The sequence below is a fragment of the Schistocerca americana genome, chromosome 5, assembly GCF_021461395.2.
Source record: "Schistocerca americana isolate TAMUIC-IGC-003095 chromosome 5, iqSchAmer2.1, whole genome shotgun sequence".
Lineage (NCBI taxonomy): Eukaryota > Metazoa > Arthropoda > Insecta > Orthoptera > Acrididae > Schistocerca > Schistocerca americana.
The window spans coordinates 297,371,082-297,396,280 of record NC_060123.1 but is presented as its reverse complement, the minus strand read 5'-3'; the positions used below and the strand labels follow the sequence as shown (position 1 = coordinate 297,396,280).

The 25,199-nt window shown below is 42.9% G+C and overlaps 2 protein-coding genes across 2 annotated transcripts in view; one reads left to right on the top strand and one right to left on the bottom strand.

Annotated features, from left to right (window-relative positions):
* LOC124615325 (mediator of RNA polymerase II transcription subunit 20) overlaps nt 1–25,199 on the top strand; it is a 587,946-nt gene that overhangs the window by 23,359 nt on the left and 539,388 nt on the right. The window lies entirely within an intron of this gene.
* LOC124615324 (facilitated trehalose transporter Tret1-2 homolog) overlaps nt 5,543–25,199 on the bottom strand; it is a 387,232-nt gene continuing 367,575 nt past the window's right edge. The window contains exons 4-6 of the mRNA XM_047143124.1: nt 17,851–18,282; nt 12,636–12,881; nt 5,543–9,845 (exon numbers count right to left, since the gene is read on the bottom strand). Of these exons, the coding sequence (XP_046999080.1) occupies nt 9,507–9,845; nt 12,636–12,881; nt 17,851–18,282 (1,017 nt within the window). The 3' untranslated portion in view covers nt 5,543–9,506. The remainder of the gene's footprint in view (nt 9,846–12,635; nt 12,882–17,850; nt 18,283–25,199) is intronic.

Below are 25,199 nucleotides of genomic sequence, written 5' to 3'. Positions count from 1 at the left end.
TCTAGTTCTGTCACGTTTGGACTATGGTTGTCAAGTTTATGGTTCAGCTGCTCCTTCCACGCTGCACGTGCTGGATCCAGTCCACCATCGTGGTATCCGTTTGGCCACCGGTGCCTTCCCTACTAGCCCTGTTGATAGTCTCCTGGTTGAAGCTGGGATCCCCCCTCTTTCTGTTCGGCGGTCCCAGCTTCTGGTGTCTTATGCCCTTACTATCCATTCTTCTCCCGCTCATCCTTCCTATTCTATCCTATTCCCAGACCATGGACGTCGCCCGCCTGACTCCCGCCCTCGGGCGGGTTTACCGGTTGGGCTGCGCCTTGCGTCTCTTACCCGTGATTTTCGGCTTCCTTCTTTGTCCTGTCTTCCTCGCTCCCTCCCCTCCACCCCTCCTTGGTTAGTTCCTCGGCCTCGAATTCGGATGGATCTCCGCCGTGGTCCGAAAGATTCCATCCCCCCGGTGGTGTTCCGTTCCTTTTTCCGCCAAATTTTATGGGAGTTTCGGGATGCTGTTGTTTTTTACACTGATGGCTCTAAATCTGCTGATCATGTTGGGTATGCCTTCACGTCCTTTGTTGGAACGGAAAATCATCTACTGCCACCCTCATGTGGGGTGTTTACTGCGGAATTGATGGCAATTTCCCGGGCCCTTACCTTTATTAAACAATCCCAACACAACCGCGTTTTGTTATGTACGGACTCGATGAGTGGCCTTCTTGCTATTGACCGGTGTTTTTCGCGCCATCCCTTGGTCTCTGCCATCCATGACCATCTCGCTGATCTTCACCGTGCTGCTTGTTCCATTGACTTCCTATGGGTCCCGGGCCATGTGGGTATCCCGGGTAATGAGCTCGCTGATCGTTTGGCTGGGGGAGCAGTTACTTACCCCCCGTTTTCTGTAACCCCTCCTGCAGCGGATTTACGGCTTCACATCAAATCCCACTTTGCACAGTCATGGGCCAATTCTTGGGAGGCTACTCCACTGTCTAATAAACTTCGTGCCATTAAGGTGAATACAGGCCCATGGCGTTCTTCCTTTAGCCTCTCCCGCAAGGACTCGACCACACTGTGTCGTCTCCGCATTGGCCATACCAGGCTGACCCATGGTTTCCTTTTGCGTGATGAGCCACCCCCGCTATGTGGTTGTGGAGCCTTCCAGTCAGTGGCCCACATTTTGGTTGAATGCCCCCTTCTTTTGGCTCTGCGTGCTAAGTACAGACTCCCCCACACTTTACCTTTGATGTTGGCTGACGATTCCCGGATGGTCTCTCTGGTTCTAGGTTTCCTCCGGGAGAGTGGTTTTTATTCTCAGTTTTAAAGTTTTTAATCTCCCTCTGGTGTTGGGGCAGGGCGGTGAGTGTTTGGGTGTCTCCCACTGTACGCAGTGTTCAGAGATTCCCGGTTCACCTCCCTGACCGGAATCCTCTTTTCTTTCCCTTTTACTCTGTTTTTACCCCTTCTTTTTAAGGCTTGGTTAGTTTTTCTATTCCCATACGTACTTTCTGCATTATAGCAGTTGTACCTTTTAAGTCACAGGTGGTCTTGCCTATGCTGTTTCAGCATAGTGTTGGGTTCGTTCTCTTGCCAACTTCCCTCATTTGTTTTTACTAATGACAACGTGACTGCCCTTTTACGTTTCCCCTTTATCCGTTTTATTTTTCTGACTATACTGAGATGTCCCGTTAGCAGAATGGAGTCTGTTTGAAACAAGGGACTGATGACCTTGCTGTTTGGTCCCTTTAACCTCAAACAACCAACCAACCAACAAAGTGTAAAAATGCACTGACCATTGACTAAATGATTAAGGAATCACAGCTAGACTCATTCATCTCACATCATTACTTTACAGTGGTATTGTGTAGAGCTACGAAGTGGAGCAATCACATAAACTCAAATTGTAGGAAAAGCAAACAGAAGGCTTTGATTTATTGATTGGGTGGAAAAACTGTAGTTTGTGTGTGAAAGAGATCACAAACTACTTGTGAAATCCACAAGGAACTATTACTCAAATGTTTGGGGTCCAAATCAGATCAGACTAACAGTGACATAGAATTTCATTACTGTTCAAGGAGAACATCCATTCACATGGAAGTTTGAACTACGTATTTGTCTTCAGTCTGGTTAGAATTTATGGTCTTCTTTTGTAAGTCTAGGAATCGTATCACTGATGGGTGCTACTTGTCAGCTATCACCCAACTTGAATTTTTGTCAATCCTGTGAAGGACCTGCATTCTAAATAAAATGTTTTGCATGTATGATAAAGCTTATTCGCAGGGCTAATCACATTGCCTCAGAGACTTACAGCTGTATATGTAGCTAGCACAGAAGTAAGTGAGATATCGCTACAAAAACTATATGCGATTTATCTCAACATGAAGTGATGGTAATTTTATGCAACTGGGGGGGGGGATGTACTCCAGCCCCAGATTGAATCCACCTCCCAGAGTAATAACAGGAGCTGGTGTGCCAACCAGCCTAGACCTGATTTTTTAGGCTATTTTCCACATCCACCTTGGTAAAGATCAGGGTGACTTCCCGCCTCAAATGCACAATACTCAAAAACTTTTAAATACAATGTCACACTTGACCATGAGATTAAATTAGAGGCATACAGAGGAGGTACATGAATTTTTCACTTAATGGAGGGAGCAGGTGGCAGCTTTAGCAGTGGCAATTCAATTATAGTAACAGCTTGTATACGGACATGGTTCATTCTCCTCGAGATGTGTCATATCAGTCCTGGTATGGCACCAGAAAGGTTCAGTGTCATAGGTGGTGGTACATAAGTTTATGCCATATCTCCCAGCTTCCTGAAAACCATTATTACAGTAGCATGTTCTTTTTTAACAAAAATTATCGTTGTGAGAATTGCTTGTAGAATAGCTTTAGATGGGATCACCACATAAATCTAGCAGTCAGAAAATCAGATGCCAGGATGAACTGTAGTGAAAGAATTATTAGACACTCACCTGTGAATAAGTTGCCCCACAAAACTTACCTACCCATTATTGAGTACTTATTTGGATATCTGGAAACTGTTAATCACTGTTAATGTATGATGGAGAGAAGCCTCAGATATGAGATTTGCTATTTGTTCCACATTTTTTTAGTATGTCACAGATGTGCTCAACAAACTTGTGGGAGAAGCTAAATCAAGGTGTTACGCTTCATAAATTTGAATGCTCTCAGAATTATAAGACAAATGAGAGAAATTTGGGCTCATACATAGGCATACAATCCAATCATTCTTCCCACACACAAATTGAGAACTAATGATGTTGAAATAATGTTCTGTTTAGCAATTTGTGGTTTATGATTCACCCCGCAAACACAAATAAGGGCCGTCGAGAGTGCCCGAGCAGTTCTAGGCACTACAGTCTGGAACCACGCGACCGCTACGGTCGCAGGTTCGAATCCTGCCTCGGGCAAGGATGTGCATGATGTCCTTAGGTTAGTTAGGTTTATGTAATTCTAAGTTCTAGGGGACTGATAACCTCAGAAGTTAAGTCCCATAGTGCTCAGAGCCATTTGAACCACAAATAATGTGCTGGTGTTGTGTGTAGCTCTAGAAGAATAGTAGTACACTATTTCCCAGCTCTTTCCAAACAAGTATTTGTTCATTTATCGTTCTTTTCTTGACTTTTTCTAGTTTTCTCTACAAAAAGTTCGCTGATGATATAAATCTTTTCATAAAATTGGAATACTTTCACATCTCATGCTGCTGATTTTTCTCACTACAGAAGTAGTTACAATATGAATGGGAGAAACTGGTACTGTTATATGATACTAGATGCATAAAGGAGCAAGATTTGAATCACATTCCATGCCCCTGGTTTAGGTTTCCTGTGGTTTTCCTGTTCACTAGAGGCAAGTGCCAGAGTGGTTGTTCCAACTAGATCGTGGTTGACATTTTCATTAAACTTTCTCAAAACAGACTTTTCTTCATTTATCTTACTGTTGAAGAAACAATCATAACAGGTGAATAGACAACAGAAGTGTGTGGATACTGCAACAAATCTGGTATTGGTGTGTTCACAAACCAGCATTCAAGAGTAATACGCGAGACATTTATATCGTAACAAGCTATGTAACTTTCTGCCGGTATAGATAGTTGCTAAGTAGAGCTTACTAGAATTCAAAGCATTGAAATGTTTTTGATGTGTTCTTATGCTTCTAAGTTAACAATTATGAGAAATAGGCTCAATTTGAAAACAAATTTAATTTTATTCCTGTACTATTCTGTTTCTGTGTAATTGGTAATATCACCCCCAATTCTTGGATGAAATATCTTCAGCATCTGATTACTTCAAAATGAGTTAATGTAGTAAATATTTGAAGTTAAGCATGTAAAATCTTTTTGGTTGAACACATTATAGTTTTTCATGCACCTTATATGATAACGTATTTCCCGAGTTACTGCACAGTGATATAGTTTTGGTGGTACATTCAGTAGTATATATGGATATTGTCTGCTAAATGTGTTGCAAATATAGAGTTAGGAGAAAAAAGTAATAAATTATAATGTCATACCTGGTGTTGAAATTTTACTACATGAACAGCAATAATGTAGTAAGTGATAAGCTTTTTTTCCTTCCCTTATTTTGTGGGGGTGTCAGTGAGAGAAATTTCACAGAACTAAAGATTTGAAATTATTTATAAAATTTGTTCTGAACTACTGTATGAATATAGTCTGGGTAACACACATGCTGCTGCTAAAAAAATAATAGTTTCTAACTGTAATACTTGTCTCCGTTAAAATTTAACACAAGATTATTCCTCTTAACGAGTAGATTATTACAGCATTTAAAATTTTTAAATTTGGTCAGTAATTCTGTGAAATACTTTGAATCAAATTTTTACTGTCCCTGGAAACAGATAGGCAATCTGCATCTAGTTCTGTGTTTAGTAATATAGATTAACTTAGCAGAGTTCCATTTACAGTTATCTTGAATTGTTATTCAGTAGCCTTTATTGAAGTATTCTTGGAGGGTTATTTATGGCAGCTGTTAATAAATCATTTATAGGAACCTCTTCTGCAGCTGGGTGTAAAGAGGCACATTGATACTGGTAATATTTTTCAGATGTAAATCCTTATGTTCTGATTCCAACAATAGCTGAATGTTTTCATTAACGTATATGCTTCTACTTCCTTAGTATGTGATATGAAGGGTATAAGCTGGAATTAGACACTCTCTGAGGACTTACATTATTACTTTCGTCTGTGTTGGGAGGAGTGGTCTTCAAATTGAAGTCCAGCTGTACAGATTTAGGTTTCTGTAAATCACTTGGGGGGCAGTGTTGGGTTGGTTCCTTTGTAAAGAACACTACCATTTTTTCCCTCAATCAGAGATTGAGTTCTTATTTCCTGTGTATAATTTATTTACTGCAGTTCTTAATGGCTGCAAGGCAGTTAAGCAGAGAAAACATAATTGTTCCTCCATTTTGTGGTGGTGTATGCAACACATCAGGAAAGCAAACATTTTCATACTAGTCTTTAATTTTAACAGAAATGCACATAGGCAGTACAAATATACAATAATGCCTACAGTAATATATGTCCATATAAAAATTAAATGAAGCCACAAATACACTATATAAAATATTGCATCATTAGCAAGGATTTTACAAATTTCAGTTACTGAATACAGAGAAAATAGATATGCTATAACCAAAGTATGTTATTTACATTTGACAGGTTACTTATATTGACAATGCTGATGCTAACGATTCTACAACATAGATTTTGTTATTGTCTTAATCATTCATTAGAAATTTATTACAGTGTAAGAATCGCTTCTCAGCCGAATCACTAGCACAGCGTAATACATTCTTTAGGGCCCAAGTTTTAGATGCAGTTAACATTTTTTTTTATAACAAGACATTGTTTACTCAAAGAATAAAACTTGTACATAAATAACAATTAAATATTATGGATATGATATTGCACATCACTTATGCACCCTTGTTACTTCAGCAGGACATTTCTAACTTGTAGTGTAATGTCATTGTACAAATCATTCTTGTGCATTAAAGTTTTACTTAAAGATATAGTATGTTTTATTGATCTGGTTGGTGTCTTCATTGAGAAATATAGCAGTATTTTCGTTTTTGCAATTAAAAACTTATTTCTTCTTGCTTATTGTTAATGACGATCGCGAACAGCTTTTTTAGATTCATTGAGTAAACATGTCCGAGAAGTGATGTTGTATTCCTTGAACAAAGTAGTGCCTCAAATTTTGTAATAAGCTCACAACACAAAGTAAATGTTGATGATATCTGACTATCTCAGCAGATGTTTTGACTTGCTTCAATAATAAGATAAACCCTTTGCACCATTAATGGGGTGTGAACTTTTTTTGAGGCCACTTGAGATTGTCATCAGTATATTACATTTTCCTTTAATGGGACTGATTGTTCTAAAATGAAACCGCACTGAAGTAGTGTTATACAGCAACATTCCTGAAACATTGGTCTGTGAAACTGGTACTTATGAAAGACTAAGGCTGGTTTAAAATGTGAAGATTTTTGTTAGGAATGTAGAAATACCTTTGTAAAAGAATTTTCAAGCATTTTATTGATGTACCCACTAGCATAAACCAATCATTCATACTTCATATAAATTTTCACTTCGGTATTCCCCATTCTTACTTTGTAGAGTCTAGAAAACTATTTTTCTATTGTCTGTGTCTAAAAGCTATGAAGATACTTTGTTATTGTCATAGAAAAATTGCAGTCATTTGCCAATATAAATTTCTGTTGGAAGAACGATTTTCTTCATTAGTTGGTTACAATAAATTGCTAATTTTAGAAATGTTGGAAAATAGGCAGTATTGTCAAGAAAAGCTTGAAAACGAGCAAGAAATTAGTGTGCTAGAATCTGATATGTTTTGTTTATGTTAATGAAATGAATGCTTTGCACTCTTTTATTTTTGTCACAAGATGAGAAGATTTATGTTTTAATTTTAAGTTCTTGAGCAAATGTCACTAGAATTTTGGAATCTGTGAACTGTATATAAATGAAAAATACTTGCTAAATGATAATGTGATGCACTAAGGCCCTTTAATGCTACATGCTTTAATAAGTGACCTGTTATTTCTGCATGGCCTACATATCTCTTTGCATTCCAATATATTTAGGTAATCATACATTAACCACCATTAAAATAACTTAAAACGAGTATGGCAAATCTAATACTGTTAATACATACTATGAGAACTGAACCAGCTCTCTTGAGAGATGCTTTGTGTAAAATGCAGTGCCTATCAAAATGTGGTTTGATGATGACCAGTTTTATTGTTCTACAGTCTCAGTATAATGAAGGGAAAACAAATAAGATTATGTCATTATTGTCATTAGCACTGCTTTACATAGCTTGGTATTGTCATTTCTAATTGACATTAACATACACTTACACATTCTGCAATTACAGGAAGCCTACTGCCAGGAATCATGACATGTTATGAATGCTTTAGTTAAAATTATTAAAATGGTCTTTATACTTTCATACCGTCAAAATTTCTGGTTTATTCTTTTGTGCAAAATATGTGATATGATACAAAATTTTGGAACTTACCTCATATTACATTTGGGAAAAAGTTAAATGATGCTTTTCCTCCATCACATTTTGTCCGTTGTGTGCTATTGTCATAAAGTGTTTTCCAGTATGTATTGTCTTGAGTTGCAAAGTGTTATTGTCATGTGTATATATTCAGTGTCCTTTCTCAATAATAGTTTTATATCAACTATTGGTTGTAAATCAAATGCTGAAAGAATGACATCTAGTACCATCTGACATCATCCCTCTAAAATTCATCTTTTTAAAATTCATTTACTTCAAAACTGTCTTTGCATGCAGCTAAATATTCTCTGTATCAAACGTTAGGAACCTCTATTTTTTATCATTCAAAAATTAATCATAAAAAGTTGGAAGATATTAAGCAAAATCCTGTTATCGAAATTCTGAGATTTGTAAGTTTAAAAATGGGTTTGCTCCATTAAATTTCCCGTCATTACTTCACTCAATGTAGTAGATCAAGTTTGTGAAGAGGACTGAATTAAGAGTCGCAACTGACCCTTACAGTAATGTCCTCAGAATTGTATTAAAGGCACCATAATATGTTTGATGTCACAGTAATGAGTGCCATTCATAACAGTCTACTACAGCTATCTCTTTTTTGTAAAACAAACAATGCACAGAATCTATTTCCCTTTTAGTGAAACACCAGCTATTGAAAAATATTGAATGCACTCACATCATTCAAAGTAATGATTGTTAAGCAAAGTGTGAGACTTCAGGTTGCTTCTCCCAAATATCTTATTTGTGATCCCTGCTGTCTTCGATTGTCAGTGGCGTTATGGTTTCGCCAACAGGCAATTACATTTAATACTGTAATTCAGATAAGCTCGACCTATGAATGACATTGTGAATATTGGAACTGAAAAGTTTTGATGTGCATTCTCTAGTGCAAATGAACCATGCTGGAGGCACACAGTCATACAGATATTACTTGAGCAAAATCCAATTAATACGGTTTTGTACAGTAGTTGATGTTCGATTCTAATACCAAGTCATGATATGACGAACAAAATGAACTTTGTCCACTTTTTTTGGGACTGTTTTTGTAATATGACAGTCAACACTGTTGATTCAGAAACTGATAATGCACTGCAACAATTGGTGTTGAATCTACTTACTGGTGAAATAAAAGAGAGTGTGACAACAGTTAAATGAAAGTGGTAGAGAAAGAGGAGATATGAAGGTAGAAATCTCTTGGAAATTTTTACTTACCATCTGCTAATGTGGTTGCTTCTGTTGCACTTGGATATAATTTAAGTAGCACGGAGGATTTATAGAAACTTAACTGCTGTATGTTGTTAATACACCAGTTATGTGCTTCGTACTCTGTAACATTGCTTTGTAAACATGAAAGATGTCAAATTTGTATACCCCCAGACCTTAAGCAAGCTGTTGAATTTTGATGTACACACATTTAAACCTGTTCAGGTGATGGCTAACAGTCAGCAACCATCTTCACAAGTAGGGCATTTATTTACAGTGGAACTGCAGTTTTGTAGCAGTATCCCATTTTAAAAGAAACTGGAATAAACATTGTGCAGTCTATGACTCATCCCTCAGTCACCAGTTTGCTAGCTAACTGGCTGACCAGTGGCTGTAGATCTGAAATAAAGTGGGAAACTCGAGCAATTCTGAATTATGCAAGCCATGTATCAATGAGGGAAGGAGAACTGATGACAAATAATACCTGAGGTTTAGTGCCAAAAGTTCTAAAGAAGGTAGCTATTGTAAACATCTCCCCAGTCGTTGTACGCACTTCATTGTAAAATAATGAACACAGTAGAAAAGCTGGACCAGATCTCGTATATTCCTCGCAAAGGGGGCGGCGTTTTTCGATCTCCGGCAGATACTGCTGATAAGATGGGCCGTGTTGTGCCGTTCGGCGCCGAACGAGGGGGTCGAAGGGGGGAATTCGGTGATGTCGGCATGTCGCTACGCACTGGCGCCCTTGGGGTGCATCTCGTCGAGGTCGCGGCCTTTAGTCTCTGGGACACAGCAGACGACGAAGCAGAGGCCTGCCAGCGAGACGGCTGCATACAGCCAAAAGGCGCCGTGAAGGCCCAGCGCCTGCTGAAAATCGACAAATGTCTTCACGCCAACGAAGGCGCACACGTAACTGAAGGCTGTGGCGATGGCTGAGCCCAGCTCTCGGTGTTCCAGTGGGAAGAGCTCACCGATCAGCAGCCACGAAATAGGACTGATGCCCAGCGAGAAAGCCACCGTGAACACCAGCACGCACAACAGCGGAATCCAGTCGAGATGCGGAGCCGCCTGTCAACATATGACAACCACATTTTCAGGCATTGAGTAAGCTTCCATGTGATATGGAAACTGTCTAAGTTTACTTTCATGACATCTCTGTGGTACAAGTGGAAGTAAAAGTTGTAAATATTCAATGAGTGTTAGGGAAAAAGGTAAAGCTGTCATTAACCTGAGCATATGTGTGAACACTGATGTGTTGTTTCACCAGGCATTGTCTTGTGGAGGTGGTATGCCCTTGGCTTCCTCTAACCCTTGAACTGACAATGCAACCATAGAACAAGCGTTTTGTAGGCAACTTGCTTTGTGGGCGCACTAAACTTTGTGGGAAATTCTCCCAGTGAATGTCTGTTAGGCATCTACCTATATAAAATTACGTTTGTGGTCTTTCACATACAGATATTTAATCAATGAGAATTTTTCGAGTACATTTTTCTTGCATTGCATCTTCCCTGTGCACAACAGCATCATCCAAAACAGCATTATGGAGCTTTTAAAGTTGCCTTGTACATAATTTACACACTCATAGTATGAACAGTAATGAACCTACAACACTACCTTGGGGTAAGCACAAAATTACTTTCAGGTATGGAGATTTCTTGCTATTCATAATGATATACTGTATTCTATTTGCTAAGTCACAAAGCTGGTCTGATATTCTGTACATTCATATTTTGTTCACTAAATGACAGTGTCAAAATCTTCCAGAAATGAAGAAATGTGGTGTGAATCTGGGCTCTGTTTTTTACTGCCATCTTGAGTCTCACAATTACACCATCTGTACCACTGATATCTTGTGAGCCATAGGTGAAGGCAACAGTCAGATTCCACCTTCCTGGGTTTCCAGAAAGCATTTGACACATTACCATGCTGCAGACAGTTAAAGGTCCAAGCATATGGAGTGGGTGCTCAGATATGTGTGTAAATGTCTCAAAGACTTTGTACTCATAATAGCAACTGTTAAATTATCCTGTATGAAGAATGTTCATTGAGACAATGGTATCCAGGAGTGCCCCAAGGAAATGTGATAGGACCACTCTCGTTCTCTTTATAAATAAACAGTATGGCTAGTGCGAGCTGCATTCTGTGATTGCTGATGACGACGCTGTATTCTACAGGAAAGTGTCACATTTGAGTGACTTTAGGAGGATACAGGATGCCTTGGATAGAATTTCTATTTCGTGTGATGAATGACTATTTGCTCTAAATGTGAGAAAGTGTAACTTAATGCAGATCAGTAGAAAAACGATCATGTAACATTCAGATACAGTTCTCATGTTGTACTGCTCGATACAGTCATGTCGACATGAAAAGTTTCATGTACGTAAGGTCTATTGTGGGGCACCGTCTGTCGGCTTGCGGCGTATGTACGAGGGTGGTTTGAAAAGTTCTCGGAGTCACCACGAGAGGTCAGAGCTAGCGCAACGAGTTGTCCACGTGATAATCATTAGACGGTTGTCTGTAAACACTTGCCAGATCAGTGCTCTTGGAAGAGGGCTGTGGTGGTGACGTTGCTCAGTTGTTCCCGCGTAGTGATTTGCGAAGATGGGTGAAATTGAGGTTCGAGCAGTGATAAAGTACTTCGTAAAGAAAGGTATGAAAGCAAAGGACATTCATACCGATTTCCAGAATACACGGGGGGGGGGGGGGGGGGGGCGGCTCTGCTCCTTCATATTCAACTGGACAAATGAATTTAAATTTGGTCGGGTGATCCGCGTAGTGGTTGGGGAAGATGTGTCACTATTCCAGAAATCATTGCAAAAGTGGACAAAATGGTCATGGAGGGATGCCGATTGAAAATGCATGAAATTTCTCACGTTTGCCAGATGTCATCTGAAAGGGTATATCACACTTTAACTGAAGAATTAGAAATGAAAAAAAATTATCTGCAAGATAGGTGCCACGACTCTTGACGCTGTATCAAAAACGCACGGGGACGTATCGGAACAATGTCGTGCCCGTTTTAGGAGAAACGAACCAAGATATTTTGCGTCGGTTTGTGATTCAGATGAAACTTGGGTGCACTACTATAGCCCAGAGACAAAACAACAGTCATAAAGCAGTGGAAACATGCTGATTCTCCGCCATCAAAGAAAGCAAAGAAAATTCCTTCGGCGGGAAAGGCCACGGCATCAGTGTTCTTTCAGGGTTGCGAAGGGGATTCTGTTTGTAGATTATCTCCTCACTGTGCAAACAATTACTGGAGAATACTATGTTAACCTCATGGACAAATTGCAACAAAAGATACGCGAAAAGAGGCCAGGTTTTGCAAGGTAGAAAGTCATCTTCCATCAAGACAATGCGCGCCCAGACACATGTGCCGTCGCCATGGCAAAATTACACGAACTAAGGTATGAGTTTTTGCCACACCCGCTTTATTCACCTGATATGCCTCCCTCAGACTTCCATCTCTTCCCAAAATTGAAAATTTTTCTTGGTGGACGAAAATTCGCTTCAAACGAAGAACTAATAGCCAGAGTTGAGAACTATTTTGCAGGCCTGGAGGAAACTCATTTTCGAGGTGGAGTCAAGGCACTGGAACATCGTTGGACCAAGTGCATTATTCTACAAGGAGACTACGTTGAAAAATAAAGTTTCATTGCTGGAAGTGCTTCTTTTCTATTGCGTTCCGAGAACTTTTCAAACCACCTCGTATGTAAAAGTAGAAGAAAGATTCTTCTCTGACGATTCACCGAGCAACGGGGAAAGGAGCACAGTAAGAAGGATTCGGGTTCGTGTGCCGTCGACGACGAGTGAAGTGTTGAGCATGTGGTCGTAGTGTGGTACAGACGGGTTACTGACCTGTGGGTGGAGGTCCTCGTAGTAGGCGAAGGAGCCGAAGCCGGCGAGCGCCATGGACATGAGCGTGGAGGAGGCGAGCAGCAGCGGCAGGCGGCCCGCCGTGTCGATGAGCAGGCCGCTGAGCAGCGACGCCAGCAGCTGCACCAGCGCCACGGCCACCGCGCCCCCGTGCGGGTCCATGCCGCCCAGCGTCTGCCGCAGGATCGGCACCGCGTAGAAGCTGAACGCGTGCGCGCCCGAGAACCTCTGCAACACGCCAACAGGCCGCTGAAGAGTGCCGACCCATAAAGCATCACTTTGAGCTCATTCATGTACTTCTCTGCCTTCAGAACTTCCGAAATCCCTTAGGCTGTGGTTGAATCATTTTCTCCGCTATATTCATTCTTCCAGGAATGTTAGTCATGCAAGAGAACGTCTGAGCAGTTTGTAATGTACGAGGCATGTCCAGGGTGCCTATTCTGTATCTTTCCGCCATTGTGCCAATCGTTTCGGAAGTTAATAGCACCGAACGGTATAGTACTCGAATTAGAGTCTCTGCATTATTCAGTATGCATTTCGGCAGCGATACCGTTCGAGTCTGGAGAACCGAAGCGCTGTTGTCGGTTCGTGTCGCGCAAGCCAATCAAAAGCAAGCGGCCGCAGATCCGCGCATGCGCACTGCAGCGCGCAGAGCGCCACGAACACAGACGACACAGGCGCGCTATTCTTCAAAGTGCCGAAAATACGTTGCCATAACGCATGATGCCGCATTCCATCGAGCTGACGTGCCCGCCTTCATCGCCCTTGCCTCCTCCTTAACAGTATCAGGCGCAGTATATCCATTTCCATGATTCTCAGCTGAAGTGCATAAAAATTTATACAGTTTCTCTGACCGCATGTTTCCATGCATGCATACTAACGATAGCGTATTTGACTGTATTCTGCAGATTGCCGTAAATGCCGCATTATGTCATCTTATTCTCATTCACACTGACATCGTGTTTTGGATTTTACGTTTCGGAAAATTAGGTAGGAATAGTGTGTAGTACCACATTGTACTAATACATCTATAAAAACACCCGAAAAATTGATTCTGAGAGTTTCAAAGAATAAGAAGATAAACAGAATATGGTTATAACACATTCCTAGAGTTCCAAATGATTATGTAGCCCACTTCCCTATATGATGCGTCAACGATTTGGGTCTTAAAAACAAAATTGAAAAAAAAAAAAACGCATTTTCGAGAGCTCCTGCAGTTCGTCGAAGTTTATAACATGCATCTCATGAATGAAAATGTTTCGTATACGGTGCTGCAGTCTAAAAATATTACAGCAGAGATGTTTCATCTCTGTCTGCTGTGGTCGAGGATTCGATCGCAGATAAATACTTGCGACAAGCAAGATTATGAAGGTGACTGCTGCTAGTTACATTCCCAGTAATTTAAGTTGTGCTCTTAGATTCCTGTCTAACCGCATACTCGGAAATCGCTACATATTCGGAAAAAATGGTGAATTATTTCTGACAAGAAAAAATATAAAGGTCACTGACGGTTGTTTCACTCACAGCAATTTCATCTCCAACAATTTCATATTTCGTATTTTAAACACACAGAAATCACGAAATCATTACTGAGGAAAAGCGCTCTTGCATGTAAGTAATAACGAATATTGCAAAAAAATCTTAACTTATATGAAAAACAATGTCTCAGAACGTGTTGCATATACGAAGAGGAAAAAAATTTTTTTGTATTCACCCATGGGCGAACTCTTGACCTTTCGTATCTCATTTCCGCGCGCTAACCACTTGGCCACGCCAAACAACGTACACACATTGCTCATTCTTGTAGTATTGTGTAGAGGAACGTAGGCTGACTTCGTTGCCAAACGGTACTGCGTAAGTCATAAATGCGTGATAGTTTGGAAGGTTTCCAATATCAGGCTTCACATAATTGCATTCCATTGTTACTTGAAAGTTGTAAACACGTTTCGATAATTATAACCAACTCATTTGTGGGAAAAAGTACACAAAGGCACTAGTAAGGTCAGTTCACACTCATGTAATATACGTAAGCAGAGCCGATGTCTTGATATTTAATGATGTTTAAACTCTTATTTGCATAAAAATAACACGTATTTTGAGAGAATATTGACCCAAAAGCGTTTTTTGGATGTAATCATTCACAGTAACAACCTAACCTACTCTTATTTCTAACAAAGGAAAATAGTCTATTACGAACTCACTTTCCAACCGGATGCGTCCTCTGGTGATTCTTTAGTAACACAATCACTAAATCCAAAGCTAAAACCGCTAAATAGGTTTAAAACAACAAATTGTAGGTGTACATAAACCACAGCTCACCGATCGACAGAGCCTGACCGAAATCCAAAACCTCTCGGTACAATTGTCGTAAAATCGGTGGGAGGACTGTTCGGTAACAAGTCTCAGAAGCGTAATGAATAGGATATTTCGATAAGGAACCGAAAGTGACGTCACTACCGAGCCTAACCTACTACACCGATCGGTATGAACGATATAGAATAAGGCCCCAGAAGGTAAGAGTACGCAATTACGAGAGTCATTTCAAAAGTCCTGCACAGTGCGCATGAACGACCGTTACAGTGGCGTTATCATGTTGAAATTTGTTTCAGTTTTGAGCGAAACTTAAGGCGTGACGGCCATATGTGCATTTACTGGTTCGCTTGGCTGTGTCGTGAGTATCCTGTTTTGAAATGGAAGCTGAAACCGAGTCAGGTTAGAGTACACGTAGTGACCAGCATTCCTACATCAGAGTCGAAACCCTGTGTGGAAAGAACCCAACGGAAATTTACAACGCTTTGTGAGGGGTGTGTGGGAATAAGGTAGTTGATCGTAGCACAGTATGACGGTGGTCTGCTCGTTCCTTGAAGATCGGGTAAACATTGAGGGCAACTCAAGAAGTAAAATGCCATCAAGTGGAATGGACTACACTTCACAGGTTATTGTTAATAAAATTATGAGAGAGGATCGACGAAAAACATGTGAGGAAATTGCGTATGAGGCCAGAAAGTCTGTCACTTCAGTTTACAGAATCGTGACCGTAAAGTAAAAAATGCGAAAAGTTGCTGCCAGATAGATTCCGCATGATCTGAGAACAGCAGAAAGCAAGTCGCAAAATAATCGCACAAGAATTGCTTCAGCGTTATAGAACATAAGGAGAACAGTTTCTGAAAAACATTGCTGCACTTTTGCTGAAACCTGTATACGAGATTTTGAACCATAAGTGAAGTCGCACTCAGTCGTCACAATACAAAAGTTCCGACACTCCACGTCAGAAAAATTCCGCTGCCAACAATTAAAGGTGAAACTGAAGATGGTCTTTGCAAATGACATGACTGGAATCATAGCTACAAATAGTGTACAAGGGGACGTCTGTAACAAGCGCGTCCTACAAGCTGTTTCTGCAAAATGTTCTGCACCAGAAAATCTGTCAAAGAAGACCTAATGTGGCTGTAGGCGGCGTCCTCATTTTGCACGAAGACCGCATATTGCCCTACCAGTGATAGGAAAGCTCGACATACAGGTATCAGAAATACTTCCCCACCCACCATACGGTCCTTTTATGAGCCCACCAGACCCAAATTGAGGTAACAGATCCGTGGAAACCGGTGTGGTACCACTGATGAAGCTTCTATTAGGTGACCCTAGTAATCAGACAGCCCAACAATGAAGGCAATTCTGTTGACTTTTCCCTGATCTGTAAGCTGTTTTGATACCCACGTCCCACACAATTTTCGAATACCATGTATTTCAGTAATGATTACACGTAGAAGAGATCTGTAGATTTCTGGAAATACTGCATTCATCTCGTCCACAGTTAACCAACTGCCCTACGGATCATGTACTCGATCTTGTTCACCATGTCACCAGTCACAATTGTGGGACCTCCACTCGTTTCTTCATCGTGAACATTGACACTGCAAGGTTTTAAGTTCAAGATACCACTTGAACACATTAGTGCGAGCGAGCCAGCATACTATCCCCATAAACAATGAGGATTTCATTATAAATCTGGGAGGCTCATCTCAAAATGTGCCTTTCCGATTTACTACAAATTTTTACACTTTACTGTAATATAAACATTTCGACACATAGTCTATATACTTTTAGTACATAAATACATATATGAAATGTACAATAGTGAAACGTTGTTAGCAATCGAGAAACTTGTCTCACCAACTGCGACATGGTCGCGTGTACAAACAGTGATCCAATACTGTCAAATGTTTTTTTTATTTCAGTCTTTAATCACAATATGAATTCTGTAGACGACTACCGGCTTTATTCCGGACATGGTGTAAAAAAGATCTGAGGATGGTCATTACGGACTGAAACCGGTCATCGTCTAAAGAATTCATATTGTGATAAAAGACTGAAATAAAAAACATTCGAGGAACTTGTATTTAAAACAAGACTCAAGGTCAGTGAGAGGAGGGGGAAGAGGAGATGAACAGAGGGGTGGGAGAAAATGGGCATAGAAAACGGGAAGGAGCAGATGGATGGAGAAGATGGGCAAAGAGAAGGGGAGGAGAAGATGAACAGAGCACAGAGGGAGGAGGTGATAAACTGAGAGAGGGGGACATGAGGAAATGGAGAGAGAGGGAGAGAGAAGAAGATAGAGACAGCGGGAGGAGATTAAGATGTACATCCCATTCTCCCACATACCAGAAACTTGTGTTTTCTCTTTTCTTTGTTTTCTGTTAACTGAGACTGAGCCACAGTGGCCAGGTACAGCTAGTATGATATAAACAAATTCAAACTGCAAAAATAAATCCAAAGAATGGGACTTTTTTTTTTTTAATCTTATGGGACTTAACTGCTAAGGTCATCAGTCCCTAAGCTTATACACTACTTAACCTAAATTATCCTAAGGACAAACACACAAACACACACACACACACACACACGCCCAAGGGAGGACTCGAACCTCCGCCGAGGCCGGCCGCACAGTCCATGACTGCAGCGCCTAAGACCGCTCGGCTAATCCCGCGCGGAATGGGACTTGAGGGTGTCCCGTTGTACTCATGTAGGCACGCGTGACAGAAAAGTACGGACGATCCCAAAAAAAAAAAAAAAAAAAAAAAAAAAATAATCTGGACTGATGGCAATTCTACCGTTAGTGGTTTGTGCCCATCGTTTTGATGACGCCACGATTGAAAGCGGGACGGTTGATAGTGTGACAGCAAGTAGCTCGGCTTACCTGGAAGAGCATGAGGCCGCACGTGGTGAGCGTGGGGCGCAGCAGCCCCGGCGGCGGCGGGCAGCGCTTGAGCGCGCCGAGGCGGCCTCCCGCGCGGCCGCCGTCGGCCGGGTCGCCGCGGCGCGCCAGCACGTTGCCGCGCAGCGTGGCCAGCTCGCGGCGCACGTCGGCGCCCGGTCCGCGCAGCCAGCGCAGCGCCGCCAGCGCCTCGGCGTCGCGGCCCGCCACCACCAGGAAGCTGGGCGTCTCGGGCACGCAGAGCGCCGCCGCGAACAGCAGCAGCGGCGCCGCCGCCACCACGGCCGCCAGCTGCCGCCAGTCCAGGTACGCGCCCACCGCGAAGCTCGTCAGCGTGCCCGCGTGGCCCACCGTCTTCTGCAGCGCGCTCAGGCACCCGCGGATGTCCGGCACCGAGATCTCGCTGATGTACACCTGTCCGTGCACGCGCACACAAACACGCGAATTAACACGCGAATTAACACGGCTCACTGATACTCGAACCATCCTCTGCATTGTTTTCTTGCATCTGCAGAGCAGATTAACATCAGTAAAGCAAAAATACTAAGCCTAAACAGCCGCTTACATTAGGAAACCTGTCGATAGAAATTGTTGATGAATACTTCTGCCGTGGCCACAAGATTAAACTGCGGAAAAACAATTAAAAAACGAAATTACTCGCAGAATAGGACGGCGCTGGGCAACATTCCAGAACCCAAGATGCATCCTTACCAGCATGTATGTTTTATATGATATGAAGGCTAGGGTCTGTAACGCCTATGAGCTTGCCATAGTGGTAATACCAGTTTGAGTCACTCCGCCGAAGTTGACTGTTTCTCGTCTTGACTAGCACTTGGATGGGTGATTGTACGGGTCCGCCGAGCACTGTTACCAAGCAGTATGCACTCAGCCCTTGTGAGGTTAGCAGTGGAACTACTTGATCGAGACAACTGACAAAAGCCGGGAGACCAGTGTGCTTGACCACATGTCCCTCTGTATCTGCATCCATTCCGTGTCGTCAGTGTGCTGAGGATGAAACCGTGGTAGTTCAGTACTGTTGGGCCTTCAAGGCCTGTCTAAGATCTATAATATATGCACATTACTTATTACAACCTACAGTCTGGAAATGATAACTCTGAGGCAAGCGCTCGTAAAGCGCTCGTAATCTACAGCGCACACAACAAGCTATGGAGCCGATAGATGCTAGAAGTCAGCCTAAGGGATAATATTCGATCAGAGGACAGTAGGACAACCAACGTAACAGACGTCTTAGAGCGAATTTCAACACGGAAGTGACAGTGGGCCGCGTACGTAGGTCGATTAGAGCTGGATCAAAAAATGGTTCAAATGGCTCTAATCACTATGGGACTTAACATCTGAGGTCATCAGTCCCCTGGACTTAGAACTACTTAAACCTAATTAACCTCTAACCTAAGGACATCTCACACATCCATGCCCGAGGCAGGATTCGAACCTGCGACCGTAGCAGGCGCGCGGATCCTGACTGAAGCGCCTAGAACCGCTCGGCCACAGCGGCCAGCAGAGCTAGACCTGTAGAATACTTCAGTGGAGACCTTGGGACTTCAAGGAACCACTGGGAGACCGCAAAACATGATAACGTGAAGCTTGTGGTTAGAACACGATGGCACCAGGTGGCTCAAGAACGAAAACAATGGAAACGTGTGGAAGAGGCCTATATCCAGCAGTGGACTGAGGTAGGATGATGATGATTATGATGATGATGATGATGATGATGATGATGATGAAGGAGAAGGAGCTGTGGCGTCTCGCAGTTCAACTTAGCATCTGAAGATGGCGGCCAATTCGAACACCAAAATATCACGTCGACGTAAGTTTAAGATTCGATCCAAACACGGGTAGGGGTAATAGTAAAAAGTGGTACAAAATGTGACGAGCATGTCAAGTCTGTAACAGGGAAAAGGTAATCTAAGACTTAGATTTGTTGGAACAAGTCTCGGAAATAGGAGTGCTTATGTAAAGGAAATCCGATTCAAGGCGCCGATTATGTAATATTGCTGTCGCGTTAGGAGTCTTTATCAAGTAGTGCCAACAGGCATCGAAGGAAATCAGACGAGTTGTTATCATCGTAATACGTCACTATCACCCATTTTAACGTGTAACTCAGATGCGGCCGGCCGCGGTGGTCTCGCGGTTCTAGGCGCGCAGTCCGGAACCGTGCGACTGCTACGGTCGCAGGTTCGAATCCTGCCTCGGGCATGGATGTGTGTGATGTCCTTAGGTTAGTTAGGTTTAAGTAGTTCTAAGTTCTAGGGGACTTATGACCACAGCAGTTGAGTCCCATAGTGCTCAGAGCCATTTGAACCATTTTGAACTCAGATGCGCGGCAGACGTAAATGGGAAGTTTGGAACAAAGGTCCGGCGAAACTGCTGGATACTTTGAGAGAATCAGTATTCCAGAGATTGTGCGACAATCCTGCTATGATCATAGTATGCCTGGCATCGGGAGCGCGGCGCCTCCCGCCGGAGGTTCGAGTCCTCCTTCAGGCATGGGTGTGTGTGTTGTTCTTAGCATAAGTTAGTTTAAGTAATGGATAAGTCTAGGGACAGATAACCTCAACAGTTTGGTCCCTTAGGACTTCACACACATTTGGCATGGGGACCATGAGAAAGAGACGAGAGGGATTAGGGTATGGTAGGGAGGCATATAAACGGACATTTTTCATTCGTTTAATACACCATTGGAATAGAAGAACAAATCGTTGATATTGGTACGAAGTACTTCCGCCATACTTTGCACAACGCTATGCGAAAGACAACAGCATACCACCTCCAAGAGGACCATGCCTAGCAAAGCGCTGGCGCTGTGGTGTTTATACCAATTTTTGAGTTGACGACGACTTTTCTTTTTGCAGTTACCAGCACAGACATCATTTTTAGATGACTCCTCTCTCTCCTTCCAACAATTACACAATTGGTCTCAGGTGTCATTTTCACTGAGCGCACAGCTAGGTCTTGTTTGTTGACAGAGAGTAAGCGCCCTTTGAATCAAAACAATTACTGGGTCCAATATAGGACACACATAGTAGACTTGTAACTCGCAAGCACTACTAACACAAGTCTTAAATTCTACAATAAATAGAAAGTATTGAGTCCTAAAATACATAAAGACTATACTCCGTTTTCTCGGTACCTTAATCCCCCTCTCTCCGCGCCATTGCATCTCTTCGATTTTGCTTTGATATTGTGTCTTATTGTTAGTTTGCTTTGTTGCCAACAACATTGATTAACGGCAAGAGTACGAATTCTGGGCTCAGCCCTTCTACTTCCAAACGATGGAAACACCGAACGACAACACATTCAGGCCAGAATTGCTTGTGAAACCTGATGATATAGAAACACTCGAAAACGTTAAGGTAAACGACTCTCTAACGTTGTATATTCAGCTGGTCTGTTCAAAAATGGTTCAAATGGCTCTAAGCACTATGGGACTTACATCTGAGGTCATCAGTCCCCTAGAACTTAGAACTACTTAAACCTAACTAACTAAAGACATCACACACATCTATGCCCGAGGCAGGATTCGAACCTGCGACCGTAGCAGGAGCGCGGTTCCGGACTGAAGCGCCTAGAACCGCTTGGCTACAGCTGCCGGCTTAGTTGGTCTGTTACTTTATCCACCGTGGATGAGCATATGCCCACTTGGGAATTTAGTAGTTTCCTCTTTCTTAATAAAGGCCAGTTGTTGCGAAGAAACAAGCAAACTACCAGCTGTTTTATTTCTTCCTTCCACATCACAAGTCATTGGCAACTAACATTCACCTCCACTCTGTCCAAAAGACCGACTTCATGTTATTGAGAACTTTCTCTTTATTCTTCCATTACCAGCACTGATTCTTTGTGTAATAGTTGTATCGGTACGTCAATAAATCATCAGCAGTTATAATGGTACAGCAAGTTTCGATTGTCTTGAACTGTTGTTTGCAGCCAAATGTATATGGGAAGCCGATAATCTCATTGATCGTCATCATATTATTTAAATGTTCGGAAATTTGGCGTCGCATCCCATATATTTAGTATCTAATGATATGCTTGTAGCATGAATGTTGAGCAGAATCTTGCATTGTTTATGTCGTTACCTACAAAGCAACCGTGGTGCTTTTATAAATATATAATTGTCTTTGTTTTTTGTTGCTGTAAGTTGGAGGGTACCAGCCGTCTTAAGCCACAAGACAGAATGAGCATCAGCGCGAAAGCGGCAGCAGTTTAAAGAGAACCAGCAGACAAAACAGCAAGTGAGAGCAAGTGCTGAATATGTATGTCGCCTCAGATGCGCGTTCCCTTTACACACAGACCAACAGCGGGAGGCAACCAAGCCGTAGCAATGCTGGGCGGAACTTCAAAGCCGCTTTGGCACGGTGCGCCATTCTACAGAGTAGTGGAAACAAAAGGCCCAGCACAGATTCCTACGGGCCGTCTACTATTGGATTCTTCAACACTGGTTACTAGCACGTCTGCAGAAATGATATGTGTTGTTTTGACTTTTTACGTCACAACAGCCTCGAAAAAATTCTGTGACTATCTTCATAAACGAATCGATGATGGTTTAAAGCTGAATCGAATCACGATTGTGAAGGATGCCTCATACACCATCGCAAACGATTACCTCTACGGAGGCAGCCAAAATTGTTCTTATATATATTTCTAAAGGATTCCTATTCCGCAGCGGTAATACCACGCGCTTCTTCCATTTGTTTTTGAAGAACTTCTCCCGCTATGGATTCATACTTTCTGATCTGTCTTCATTTCCTTGATTTTAATTTTTTTCGGAGGACTCCAACTTTTTCTTTCTCTCTCTCTCTCTCTCTCTCTCTCTCTCTCTCTCTCTCTCTCTCTCTCTCTCTTTTTAAAGTCACGCGGGTTGCGAGGTGTTTAGAGACATTTAACTGTATCTGTTCTATAAGCCTGAGCCGAAGAGGTATATACACTCCTGGAAATGGAAAAAAGAACACATTGACACCGGTGTGTCAGACCCACCATACTTGCTCCGGACACTGCGAGAGGGCTGTACAAGCAATTATCACACGCACGGCACAGCGGACACACCAGGAACCGCGGTGTTGGCCGTCGAATGGCGCTAGCTGCGCAGCATTTGTGCACCGCCGCCGTCAGTGTCAGCCAGTTTGCCGTGGCATACGGAGCTCCATCGCAGTCTTTAACACTGGTAGCATGCCGCGACAGCGTGGACGTGAACCGTATGTGCAGTTGACGGACTTTGAGCGAGGGCGTATAGTGGGCATGCGGGAGGCCGGGTGGACGTACCGCCGAATTGCTCAACACGTGGGGCGTGAGGTCTCCACAGTACATCGATGTTGTCGCCAGTGGTCGGCGGAAGGTGCACGTGCCCGTCGACCTGGGACCGGACCGCAGCGACGCACGGATGCACGCCAAGACCGTAGGATCCTACGCAGTGCCGTAGGGGACCGCACCGCCACTTCCCAGCAAATTAGGGACACTGTTGCTCCTGGGGTATCGGCGAGGACCATTCGCAACCGTCTCCATGAAGCTGGGCTACGGTCCCGCACACCGTTAGGCCGTCTTCCGCTCACGCCCCAACATCGTGCAGCCCGCCTCCAGTGGTGTCGCGACAGGCGTGAATGGAGGGACGAATGGAGACGTGTCGTCTTCAGCGATGAGACTCGCTTCTGCCTTGGTGCCAATGATGGTCGTACGCGTGTTTGGCGCCGTGCAGGTGAGCGCCACAATCAGGACTGCATACGACCGAGGCACACAGGGCCAACACCCGGCATCATGGTGTGGGGAGCGATCTCCTACACTGGCCGTACACCACTGGTGATCGTCGAGGGGACACTGAATAGTGCACGGTACATCCAAACCGTCATCGAACCCATCGTTCTACCCTTCCTAGACCGGCAAGGGAACTTGCTGTTCCAACAGGACAATGCACGTCCGCATGTATCCCGTGCCACCCAACGTGCTCTAGAAGGTGTTAGTCAACTACCCTGGCCAGCAAGATCTCCGGATCTGTCCCCCATTGAGCATGTTTGGGACTGGATGAAGCGTCGTCTCACGCGGTCTGCACGTCCAGCACGAACGCTGGTCCAACTGAGGCGCCAGGTGGAAATGGCATGGCAAGCCGTTCCACAGGACTACATCCAGCATCTCTACGATCGTCTCCATGGGAGAATAGCAGCCTGCATTGCTGCGAAAGGTGGATATACACTGTACTAGTGCCGACATTGTGCATGCTCTGTTGCCTGTGTCTATGTGCCTGTGGTTCTGTCAGTGTGATCATGTGATGTATCTGACCCCAGGAATGTGTCAATAAAGTTTCCCCTTCCTGGGACAATGAATTCACGGTGTTCTTATTTCAATTTCCAGGAGTGTAGATGCATTATCAAGGAACCATCGAAACATACCTGTCAGTTGCATTCGCGTATATAAGAAATAACGATGGCAGTAGTAATGTTTTACTTCGGCGTTTTGATTCACGATTTTATCGTTTCACGAGGGCTCCGTACAACTCGTTCGTCAGTACTACTTGACAAATATCTGAAACAGTCTAGTTAGGTGTATTTCACCTTAGAAAATGCGCTACACTTCGTTAAAAATTCTAATGAATAATTCAACTTCAGGTTCGCTCTTACATCAAATCCGGATTGTACTTTTGTTCTTAGATGTTTAATTGTGATCTATAACTAATATACGAAATTAAGCAGTTTCAAAACTAAAAGAAAACTGAAATTAGTAATATTATTATTTTAAATAAAAATAGTTGAAACTTCCTGGCAGATAAAAACTGTGTGCCCGACCGAGACTCGAACTCGAGACCTTTGCATTTCGCGGGCAAGTGCTCTACCATCTGAGCTACCGAAGCACGACTCACGCCCGGCCCTCACAGCTTTACTTCTGCCAGTATCTCGTCTCCTACCTTCCAAACTTTACAGAAGCGCAAGGTTCGCAGGAGAGCTTCTGTAAAGTTTGGAAGGTAGGAGACGAGATACTGGCAGAAGTAAAGCTGTGAGGGCCGGGCGTGAGTCGTGCTTCGGTAGCTCAGATGGTAGAGCACTTGCCCGCGAAAGGCAAAGGTCCCGAGTTCGAGTCTCGGTCGGGCACACAGTTTTAATCTACCAGGAAGTTTCATATCAGCGCACACTCCGCTGCAGAGTGAAAATCTCATTCTGAAAAATAGTTGAGTTAACCGAATCAAATATTAATTGACAGTATTGAATTTTGAGATCATGTCCTTGAAGAAAAAGAAAATTTGTTCGTATTAGTGGCAAATTGTGGTCAGCATGTTATCTACGTCGACTCATACCGTTGCATGGTTAATTTTCACGGTGGATATGGGG